Genomic DNA, 8,222 nt, shown 5'->3' with positions numbered 1-8,222 from the left:
TAATGGTCACGATTACAGTCTGGATGAAATGGGAAATGAATGATAAAAGGATATTAAAAAGAAACATAATGTCATTCCACTTATATATTCAAAGTAACATTTTTTAAAAAATATTTATTTTGGGGGGCTGGGGATGTGGCTTAAGTGATAGCACGCTCGTCTAGCATGTGTGAGGCACTGGGTTCCATTCTCAGCACCCCATAAAAATAAAGATATTGTGTCCAACTAAAACTAAAAAATAAATATAAAAATATTTTTTAGTTTTAGTTGGACACAATATCTTTATTTATTTATTTCTATGAGGTGCTGAGGATGGAACCCAGGGCCTTGAACATGCTAGGCAAGCGCTCTACTGCTGAGCCACAATCTCAGCTCCAAAAGCAATATTCTTGTACTTGGTAGAGAACAAATTGAAGGGGGTATCTATGATATCTGAAATGCCTAAGAAGAGACATCAGGTAGGTCATTGGACATATGTGTATGGAACACAAAGGAGAGGTGTAGGCTGGAGTTAAAAAGTTTTGAGGGTTCCAACAATAAATTGTAAAGATCTACAACCACCATCCTCAACACCCAAGAGATAATTCTCTGAAATTTCCTAGGGTTCCAACAATAAATTGTAAAGATCTACAACTACCATCCTCAACACCCAAGAGATAATTCTCTGAAATGTTTATTCTCACAACTTATAGATAAGAACCCTGACACTCAGAGGAATTACTTGCTCAGTGTCCCTCAGCTTAGGAAGTTTTAGTCAGGATTTAAGCCTAAACTTTGACTATGAAGTCCACAATATCTTCTACTTCCCTATATTTTAATGGGACTAGAAAGAATATGAGTAATTGACTAAACCATACATTAAAAAGAAATTACTTTTGTTTTCTATTATGCATATCTTAAGCTTCTTATTTTCCAATTCACTCTAAATGGTGCTGGTAACACTAGGAATGTCATTGACAGGACGGATGAGAGAGGTACTATAAAAGAATAGACACAATTTGTGACTGATGGAACATAGGAGATAGAGGAAGAATCTGAGCAAAGGAGATAAGGGAATTATAGAAAAAAATCATTGATTAAAAAAAATGGCAAATACTTTTAATGGATTTCGTATGTGCCAGGTATCATTATACACGCCCCCCCCCAATCTTCTTCCAATTATCTCATGAGATGGACTTATTATCCTCATTTTACAGATGAAGAAATTAAAGAATAACAGGGAAGTTGAAAAGAGTTGGAAATGATTAGTTTAAGTGATAGCAAGGCATACATGGAGTGAACAGAATATCTGAATTACACAAAAAATTGTGTTTAGGCTGGAGGACATTAATTTAGGATCTATGAAACCATGAGACAGTATTTTTGTTTAATGGAAACAGGAGTGGGAAAATTGGAAAAACCATTAGGAATAACTTTTTTCTGGGAAAGAATATGGGGAGAAAGGAGTTTTGAACTGAACTATGGGAAATATATGAGCAGTGGCAGAGGACTGAGCAGAAAAATGAGATTATCAACAGGTCTTGTAAATAATTAAACACAGAATATGAAAAAGGGAGGAGTCACATGAACATAGTTTGATTCTGGTGACTAAGAGGTCAATGAAGCCACTAAAAAGGGCAAAGGTATTTTTGAAATATGTATACTAGAGGATGTGAAATATGAAGAGTGATCACTGTCTTCAGGATAAAATCCAAACATCAGACCCTAGAAACATTTAAACTCTCTTGTCTGGCTGCAACCTATTTCATCAGTATTATTCTCTTGCTACCTAACAGTATTAGGACTCTTAATTGCGGGTGACAGAAAACTTGTCACTGGTTCTAGCAATAAAACACATCCAAGAATTTATTATTTTAATTGAAATTTCCAGAGCAACCTAGTTTACAATGGTTTCCGTGACATCAAACATGACTTTAGGCCAAATATCCATCTTTGAATCTGCACCACCCCGCCCCCGCCCCAGGGTACTTTCTCATTAATCATGCATGAAAAGCTGGCTCCAGTCCTCCATTCTTTCAGATTCAGATCCACTGGAAAAGAGGTAACATCCCAGATCAACTCAAATATACCTTCCCCCTGATGTCCTTTCCAGACCATATGGACTGGGTAGAGGGACGATAGTTCTCCAAATGAAATTATCAGAATGGGAGTGAATGCGGAACAAACAGAAACGTCTATTAAAATTCCTTCTACTAAATGGAGTAATTAATAAATCATGCTTTTCCACTTCCCGAAGAAAAATGCTCAGGTGAAAGATCAGGGATCTGGATTAAGTTCTTCGACTCTGATTTTTTTTTTTTTCACGTGGACCAATTGTATTTCAAGCATCGGGGGAAGTAATTTCACCTCTCTCCCCAGGTAAGCTGTAAATATTCACACGCTGTTCTAACCAAAACAAAACAAAACAAAACAAAAACAGAGCAAGTGTCCACAACTCCCCATCCCTGCACCCAAGTCTTTCATTACACTGTCACTTGGTTTTCACTAAAATGCCAGCGGGGAAACTGCAAATGAGCAAATACATCCAGACCTCTTGCCCCACTGCTGCGGCTGAAGGTGCCGGTCCTGTCTCTCCAGCCGAAGGTGCCGGTCCTGTCTCTCCAGCCCAACCACCAGCCAGTAAGAAGCACTCGAAGACGCGCGCCTCCAGGGTCACTGGTGGTCCAGGAATCTTCGCAACCTCCAGGAGAGAAAATCAGAGTGCTGAGGCGTGTCCACCCAACACTGGAAAAGCCTAGCCTGGCGTCAGCAAAGCTCTGCTTTTCGAGGAAGAGAGCATCCCCCTTCTGGCCTCTGGATCTCTTACCCGTCAGGAGGCTATTTCTTCACCTCCTTGCCCAGCATCCATGGTGCAAGTCAAAGAAGCCCCGACCTACCGCTAAAGCTCCCCGGTCCCGCCTCCCAGGCTTTCCATAACCAGTGCCCTCCCGAGTGGCTCAGGGAAGGGGGCGCCGGGAGATCCCGGTTTCCTTCGGCGACCACAGAGCGCGTACAAGCACGGTCCCAGGGAGCAGGAGTCTCGGGCGCCCGGGATTCCCTGGCGCAGCTCCGCGCTGTCTAACGGGGCAAGTCGCATGCGCACCGAGACGCGCCGGGGAAAGCGAGCGCGAGGGGAGGGGCGAACGCAGAGCCTCGGCTGACCGCGGAACCCGGGGGTCACTGACAACGCATGCGCCGGGAGGGAGCGCAATCACGGACTTCTCTTGCGGCTACCGCTTTAAAAAAGGAAACCCCGGGCAGCGAGAGCGCGAAGTAAATCTGGCCGCCGCCGCGTGCGCGCACCCGGTGAGTGGCGCCCCACCGGGTGGGCCAGGGCCTGACGTCCACCGGTTGGCTTGTCCCGGTGGCGCATGCGTGCTGCCGGTGCCGGTGGAGGAGGGGAAGGGAGGGAGGGGGAGGAGGAGCGGGCGGCAGTAGCGGTGAATTTTTGGGGGTGGGTGGGGGCGCCACTCGCAGCCCCAGGTGCTGCTGGCGCTGGGAGCCACGGTGTCTCCTGGACGCAGCCGGTTGGCGGTTCCGAGTAGCCGCAGCCTGAGTCTTGGGTGGGGGAGGGAAGCAGCCGGAGCCGCCGCAAGCCACACGGTGAGGGCGCGGGCAAGGGGAGGGAGCGGGGGGCGGTGTGTGGGGCCGGGGGGCGGCGGCCAAGGAGGGGAAGGCGGGAGCTGAAGCCCAAGTTTTGCGTCTTGCTTAGCGTGCCTCTTCCCGGGAGTTGGGGCGGAGGCCCTCGGGGGCCTCGGGGCTTCGGGGGCAACTGGGGTTACCTGCGGGGCAGGGGCGGGATTGGGGTGCGCGGCGGGCCCCGGTGACCGGAGGGTGACCGGGTTCCAGCCGGTTCCAGCGGCCGTGCGTCCGGGAAAGCTAGCCTGGTGCCGAGAGGGCTTTCGCCCGGGACCCGCTAGGCCTTGTGACCCACTTTTATTCCTGTCACCACTCGGGCACGTTTGGAGCGGCGCCCAATGGGGCGCTGGGGCGGCCAGCTCCTCCGGGGAACCCCCGCCCTCCTGGCGCCCCGGCCGCGCGTCGCCGTCCGCAGTCCGAGCGGCTGCTGCCGCCGCCGGTGGGCTGGTTCCGTTAGTGGTCGTGGTTCCGGGGCTCGGTCCCTGGGGAGAGCGCGGCGCGGGGCGTCGGACTTGAGCTGCGCGCGGCTGGAGGGCGCGGCGCCGGGCTTCCCTTCTGCCCTGACGGGCGCCTCGATCTCCGATTCGCCGCGGCGGCTGGCGTTTCTGGATCCCTTTCCGCCTGCGAAGCTGGCTTCCCTGGAGATGGTCCCGGCGCTCCGGCCGCTGGTGTGTAATCCCTAACACGTAGAGCCGCAGTGTATTTTCGGGAGGGTGTTCTTCTTTGGCGTGGAAGTCGTTCTGTTGAGAATAGACGGTAGAATCCTGAAAGATGAAAGCCGTGGCCTCTGACCTGGCAGATGACAGATAAGTCGGGCTGTGGTTTTTCGCTGTTAGAATGTCAGGCTTAGTAGGCTTTCTAGCCTTCTTAAAAAAAATGTTTTTTCTTTCTCTTACAGTGAAAGAAAAGCACAAGAAGAAACTTTTACAGTCATTTTGATTTGACTGGTACGCTGATCCCCCAAATCAAAGTAAAGGTAATTTCACTTTAAGATTGCTTTAAGTGATCAGCGGAGAGACTTGTGGAATTATTTCTCCCCTCCTACCTGTTTGGAAATTAACGTTCTTTTAAAAAAGATGCGATTTATAGAATGAATGGCTTTTACTGAAACATCCCTCAAAACGACACCTCAAATCTGGTTTGTTTTAAAAATCTCCTTCGAGGAAGGAAACTAATTCTTGTGTTAAGTATTTGACCGAACAGAATGTCATTAAAGGTTAGCCTGAAGAAGGCAGACTGAAAATGTGGTAGAACTAGTCACAATCAACTGTGGAAAAAGAATGAGGAAACTTTCTGTGCACTGACGTGGAAAGATCTCAAAATTTTGTCATAGAGCAAAAAAAACACCACCAACAACAACGACAAAAACCCCAAAACCAAGTTGTAGAACAATGTGCTCTTTTATGTGTTGGGTGAGTTGTAATAACAGCCTAAACTTGCATTTGTTCTCCTATTAATAGAGTAACTAGGAGGATACCAGAAAACTAATAATGATAGGAAGGGTGGGATATAGATGTACCATGTGTATGTCTAGTGTTTTAAAATTTTGGGACTATATTATGGACTAATAAACCAGGTTAAACAAAACTCCACCTTGAAATAATTTAGGTGGTTTTTGTTGCCTATTTGATGGTGATTTTGGCCATTTTCCATATGGTTTTTCTTAGTGTTAAAAAAAAACTGAGACAAAAAAATGTTTTAGAGATGTTGATTTGCCTTGTTAAAGTAATTAATAACCATATTTACCTTTGGCACAACAGTTGGGTTATGCTGCTTTCTTCAGAGTACAGTTTGTGTTACCCTTTTTTTTAGGAGTTAGAGTTGTATAAAGTTTTGCTTTTATTGACTTCAAAATTTGAACACTCCATTGTAATGATAATAAAATGTTAAAAAATTTAATTGTCTAAATTAGGGTGCTTTTCAGGTTGGGAAATTTTTCTTTGCCTTAAGGAAATCAGTTATGAATTGCAGTGAAATATAAATTTATGTGTGAGAGTGTGTGTGTGCTCACGTATACACACATGCGTATTTATTTCTTATGAGAAATAAAACTGAGAAGCAATGTTATGTTGGCTAGGAATTATTCTAAGCATTGTGTTAATGATTTTTTAGTTTTGCCAGTCTCACCTTTTTAATGAAGTTAAGACTGAAAAACAAGGTTGTCAGAGTGGATATAATTTTAGGGAGGGCCTGCTCAAACTCTCTCTGTGACTTAATATTATATAGTCAAAGTAGTTAATAGAGATGGTTTAACAGTTGCTGTGTGCATCTTTAGTAATAATGATCTTTTTTATTTTGTAGGCTAGGATAGTAGCCACAGTAGTACAGAATGACGCTTTTCATTTGAACTCCATGTATGAAGATCTTTTCAATCTTTTTACAAATGAAATAACATTTCAAAATTTGATTTTTAAAATTACAGAAGTGACACTTATGAAAAATTAAAACAATATAGTGTATTTATAATAAGCAAAAACCCTCTTTATACGTTTCCATTTCTGTCTCACATCTCTCTTTGGAAACAATCACTGTTATCTTTTTGGTATATATCCTAGATTCTTTTTATTTACAGATATATCCTTTTTTAATCTTGCAAACTGAATTGGTGTGTTCTTGGTTTGTTCTGCCAGTTTGTCTCTATTCTGGACTTTTTTTTTTTTTTTTTCTTTTCTACCTACAGGACAGGGAAATGACCTGGAGTATGTCAGAAAGTTTAATATGTGATAAACCCCTTTGGATACTCATCTTTTTACTGGTGAGGGGCTAGTCGATTTGGAAGTATTTGTAGTTTGCAGGGGAATCAAACTGATGTGAGGTTTATCTGTATAGATTGAACTCATGTAGACTGAAGTCAGCACGAAGACTTAGATTCCATGATTTTTTTTTTTTTTTTATAAGACTCTTTGGAGTTCAACTTTTAGGGACTTCTTTAGTTTGGTTTATGCTTAACTGACAACAGATAAGTAGTACCCAACCCTTCCACTCTCACAGAACCTACCTCCTCCTTGTTTTTTTTTTTTTTTTTTTTAAACCAAGTTACAAAGAAGTTCCAAGTTATTTGAAACTTTTCAGGTGATAGAGATTGCAGAAAATTCAAAATATTAAAACTATTATTTACAACTATGTAGGGTACATAGAAAGGTGCAGTACAATTGACTCTGCAGTACAGTTGAGTTCAGTGAATTATTCTAATAAGATTAAAAAGCATGCACATTCATAGTAAAACAAGATTTGAAAAGATATTTTAGAAGAAAAAGGTACACTTGTACGTTGCTGGTGGGATTGCAAATTGGTGCAGCCAATTTGGAGGGCAGTATGGAGATTCCTTGGAAAGCTGGGAATAGAACCACCTTTTGACACAGCTATATCCAAAAGACCTAAAAAGAGCATACCACAGGGACACAGCTACATCAATGTTCATAGCAGTACAATTCACAATAGCTAGATTGTGGATCCAACCCAAATGCCCTTCAGTAGATGAATGGATTAAAAAAATGTGGCATTTATACACAATGGAATATTACTCAGCACTAAAAAAACAAAATCATGGCATTTGCAGGGAAATGGATGGCACTAGAGCAGATTATGCTAAGTGAAGTTAGCTAATCCCTAAAAAACAAATGCCGAATGTCTTCTCTGATATAAGGGAGGTGACTCAAAACAGAGTAAGGAGGAAGAGCATGAGAAGATTACCTCTAAACAAGCAAGAGAGGTGGGAGAGAATGGGAGGGAGAAGGGGAATTGCACCAAAGATGGAAGGAGTCCCTCATTGTTACACAAAATACATATATGATGGTGTGAGGGGGAAGGGAAAAAAAAAAGAGAGTTAAGTGTCACAGTAGAATGGATAGAGAGAGGGGAGGGGAGGGGAGGGGGGAATAGGGAGGGCAGCAGAATACAACTGACACTAGGATTGCTGTATGTATACACATGGATGTATAACCAGTGTGATCCTGCAATGTGTACACATGGAAAAATGAGAATTCATACCCTATTTGAATCAAATGTATGATATGTGAAGATCATTGTATTGTCTTGAGCAGCTAATAAAAAAAAATACAAAGTTTTTAAGGCTGAGATTATTGCCAGCCTTTTGATTTTTTTGTGTTTAGCGGGTGTGGATTTTGAGGGAGAATATTCTACCTCAACCTTTTAAATAGGAAAGAAAGAATAGAACAAACTTAAAAAGTTCATATCGTAGCTCTTGATGTTAAGGAGTTAAGTTGCAACATTATAGGAGGTGTCTGTGAGACTGGTGGCTATTTTAATAGTTTTTTTTTAAAGCATTCCCACTGGAAAGAGACACTTGTTTTATTTGGTCATTAATTATATTAGTCTGTAATCTTTAGATTTCAGAGTTGTTAGAAATATTAAATTGGGAAATCTAATGCTATCAGTTAATTGTTGTCTATCATCAAATGTGTCAGGCAATGTTAGTATTTTTTAAAAAGTTGTTTTGTCCTATATCATTTTCTCCTCACATTTTTACTTCTGGTACTATGTCAAATAAGATGCTTATTTTCTGTTAATATTTTAATAAAAACATCATCATGGGGAGAAAATTAGTTCTACATTATAGCAAAACTTTTTTTGTATGTGTCTGT

The 8,222-nt window shown here is 42.6% G+C and overlaps 2 protein-coding genes across 14 annotated transcripts in view; one reads left to right on the top strand and one right to left on the bottom strand.

The window, feature by feature from the left end:
- Positions 1-2,470: 2,470 nt before the first annotated feature.
- LOC110597642 (uncharacterized) lies at positions 2,471-4,552 on the bottom strand. Its single transcript, XM_078020716.1, has 3 exons — positions 4,515-4,552; positions 3,762-4,410; positions 2,471-2,680 (listed from the first exon to the last, which is right to left on the bottom strand). Exons 1-3 carry the CDS (start codon positions 4,550-4,552, stop codon positions 2,471-2,473), a joined length of 897 nt encoding a protein of 298 aa, XP_077876842.1.
- The window catches only part of Clock (clock circadian regulator), a 111,509-nt gene continuing 106,403 nt past the window's right edge, over positions 3,117-8,222 (top strand). For 4 of the 13 annotated variants that reach the window (XM_078021306.1, XM_013356241.4, XM_021722813.3 and 1 more), the window contains exons 1-2: positions 3,420-3,582; positions 4,517-4,594. The gene's annotated coding sequence lies outside the window, so the exon portion shown is untranslated. Of the gene's footprint in view, positions 3,286-3,418; positions 3,583-4,068; positions 4,287-4,516; positions 4,595-8,222 lie in introns of those variants that run through there. The other 9 variants (XM_078021307.1, XM_040292405.2, XM_021722811.3 and 6 more) reach the window with 3 other exon arrangements.

This window comes from Ictidomys tridecemlineatus, chromosome 9 (assembly GCF_052094955.1).
Source record: "Ictidomys tridecemlineatus isolate mIctTri1 chromosome 9, mIctTri1.hap1, whole genome shotgun sequence".
Lineage (NCBI taxonomy): Eukaryota > Metazoa > Chordata > Mammalia > Rodentia > Sciuridae > Ictidomys > Ictidomys tridecemlineatus.
This window is presented reverse-complemented; position numbering and strand designations above follow the sequence as displayed.

Coding starts and splice junctions, on each gene's coding strand:
- LOC110597642 (XM_078020716.1), bottom strand. CDS start 4,552: ATGACTGTAAAAGTTTCTTCTTGTGCTTTTCTTTCACT. Junction 4,411..4,514: donor TCTTGTGCTTTTCTTTCACT/GTAAGAGAAAGA, acceptor GTCATCTGCCAG/GTCAGAGGCCACGGCTTTCA. Junction 2,681..3,761: donor ATCCCGCCCCTGCCCCGCAG/GTAACCCCAGTT, acceptor TCTCTCCTGGAG/GTTGCGAAGATTCCTGGACC.